Genomic DNA, 1,315 nt, shown 5'->3' on the forward strand with positions numbered 1-1,315 from the left:
AGGACCTGGGGCTGAGCCCGGCGGAGCTGCCGGCACGCAAGCTGCGGATAGTCTCTGGTGATGAAAAGCAATACTTCGGTCTCGCGGAAGAGAATGGAAATCTGCGCGTAAAGGAGAGGATAGACCGAGAGGATATCTGCGGGGCTGTGTCGCCCTGTGTCCTCAATTTGGAGGCTGTCGTGGAAAACCCTTTCAATATTTTTCATGTCAGCGTTACTATCCAGGATATCAACGACAATGCGCCGCATTTTGACAGAGAATTTGTTGACATAGAAATGATCGAGTCCATGGTTCCTGGGGCCAGGTTCCCCCTGGGCAGTGGCAGAGATCCCGACATCGGGGCGAACTCTTTACAAAACTACCAACTTACCCCCAATCCGCTCTTCTCCCTTGTAGTGAGGGAGAGTCCTGATGGGACGAAACATGCAGAACTGGTATTGGAGAAAAGCTTAGATCGAGAAAAACAGAGAAATCACCATTTGACATTGACGGCGGTGGATAGTGGGAATCCAGTCCGATCCGGGACCGTCCAGATTACTATTTCTGTGACCGATGCAAATGACAACCCGCCGGTATTCACCAAAGAGATCTACAAGGTTCAGCTTCTGGAAAACCTGCCAGAGGGCTCCTTAGCTTTTCAGGTGAAAGCTACCGACAGCGACGAAGGTACAAATGCAGAAATTACCTATGCTTTCAGTGACATTGCAAACAGTGCTCGGCAGCTCTTCACTCTAGACTCGAGGACAGGACACGTGAAGGTATCAGGCCCTTTAGATTATGAACAAGGAAAATATTATGAAGCAAGTGTTGAAGGCAAGGACGGGGGCGGACTGAGTGCTCATGCGAAAGTCCACATAGACATTCTAGACGTGAACGACAATGCACCAACACTTTCCCTCCTGCCTATCTTGAACCCGATACCCGAAGACTCGGTCCCGAGCACAGTTGTAGCTGTGGTCAATGTTCGCGACAAAGACTCGGGAGATAATGGCAAGGTGAACTGCAATATTGACGGCGATATGCCTTTCATACTAGAATCGTCATCAGGGAACACCTATAAACTAATAATAGCCAGTGCCTTAGACAGAGAAAAGGACTCTGCTTACAAAATCACCATCACAGCCAGGGACAGGGGCAGCCCGGCGCTCTCGAGCAGCACGACGCTAGTGCTGGAGGTGTCGGACGTGAACGACAACACGCCAGTGTTCGAAGAAGCCGCCTACAGTGCCTACGTGGCAGAGAATAACGCGGCGGGCACGCCGGTGCTGCGCGTTAGCGCCCGGGACGCAGACGCAGGCGCCAACGGGCGCGTGAG

At 52.0% G+C, this 1,315-nt stretch overlaps 1 protein-coding gene across 1 annotated transcript; it reads left to right on the plus strand.

Moving 5' to 3' along the window:
- Positions 1-8: 8 nt before the first annotated feature.
- On the plus strand, positions 9-1,308 carry LOC104411911 (protocadherin gamma-B1-like; the record flags this gene model as incomplete). The annotated part of the gene is made up of 1 exon (XM_010022458.1): positions 9-1,308. A coding segment is annotated over one exon (1,300 nt), but the record flags the coding sequence as incomplete, so codon positions are not given.
- Positions 1,309-1,315: the final 7 nt, after the last annotated feature.

This window comes from Nestor notabilis, unplaced genomic scaffold (genome assembly GCF_000696875.1).
Source record: "Nestor notabilis isolate BGI_N333 unplaced genomic scaffold, ASM69687v1 Scaffold27279, whole genome shotgun sequence".
NCBI lineage: Eukaryota > Metazoa > Chordata > Aves > Psittaciformes > Psittacidae > Nestor > Nestor notabilis.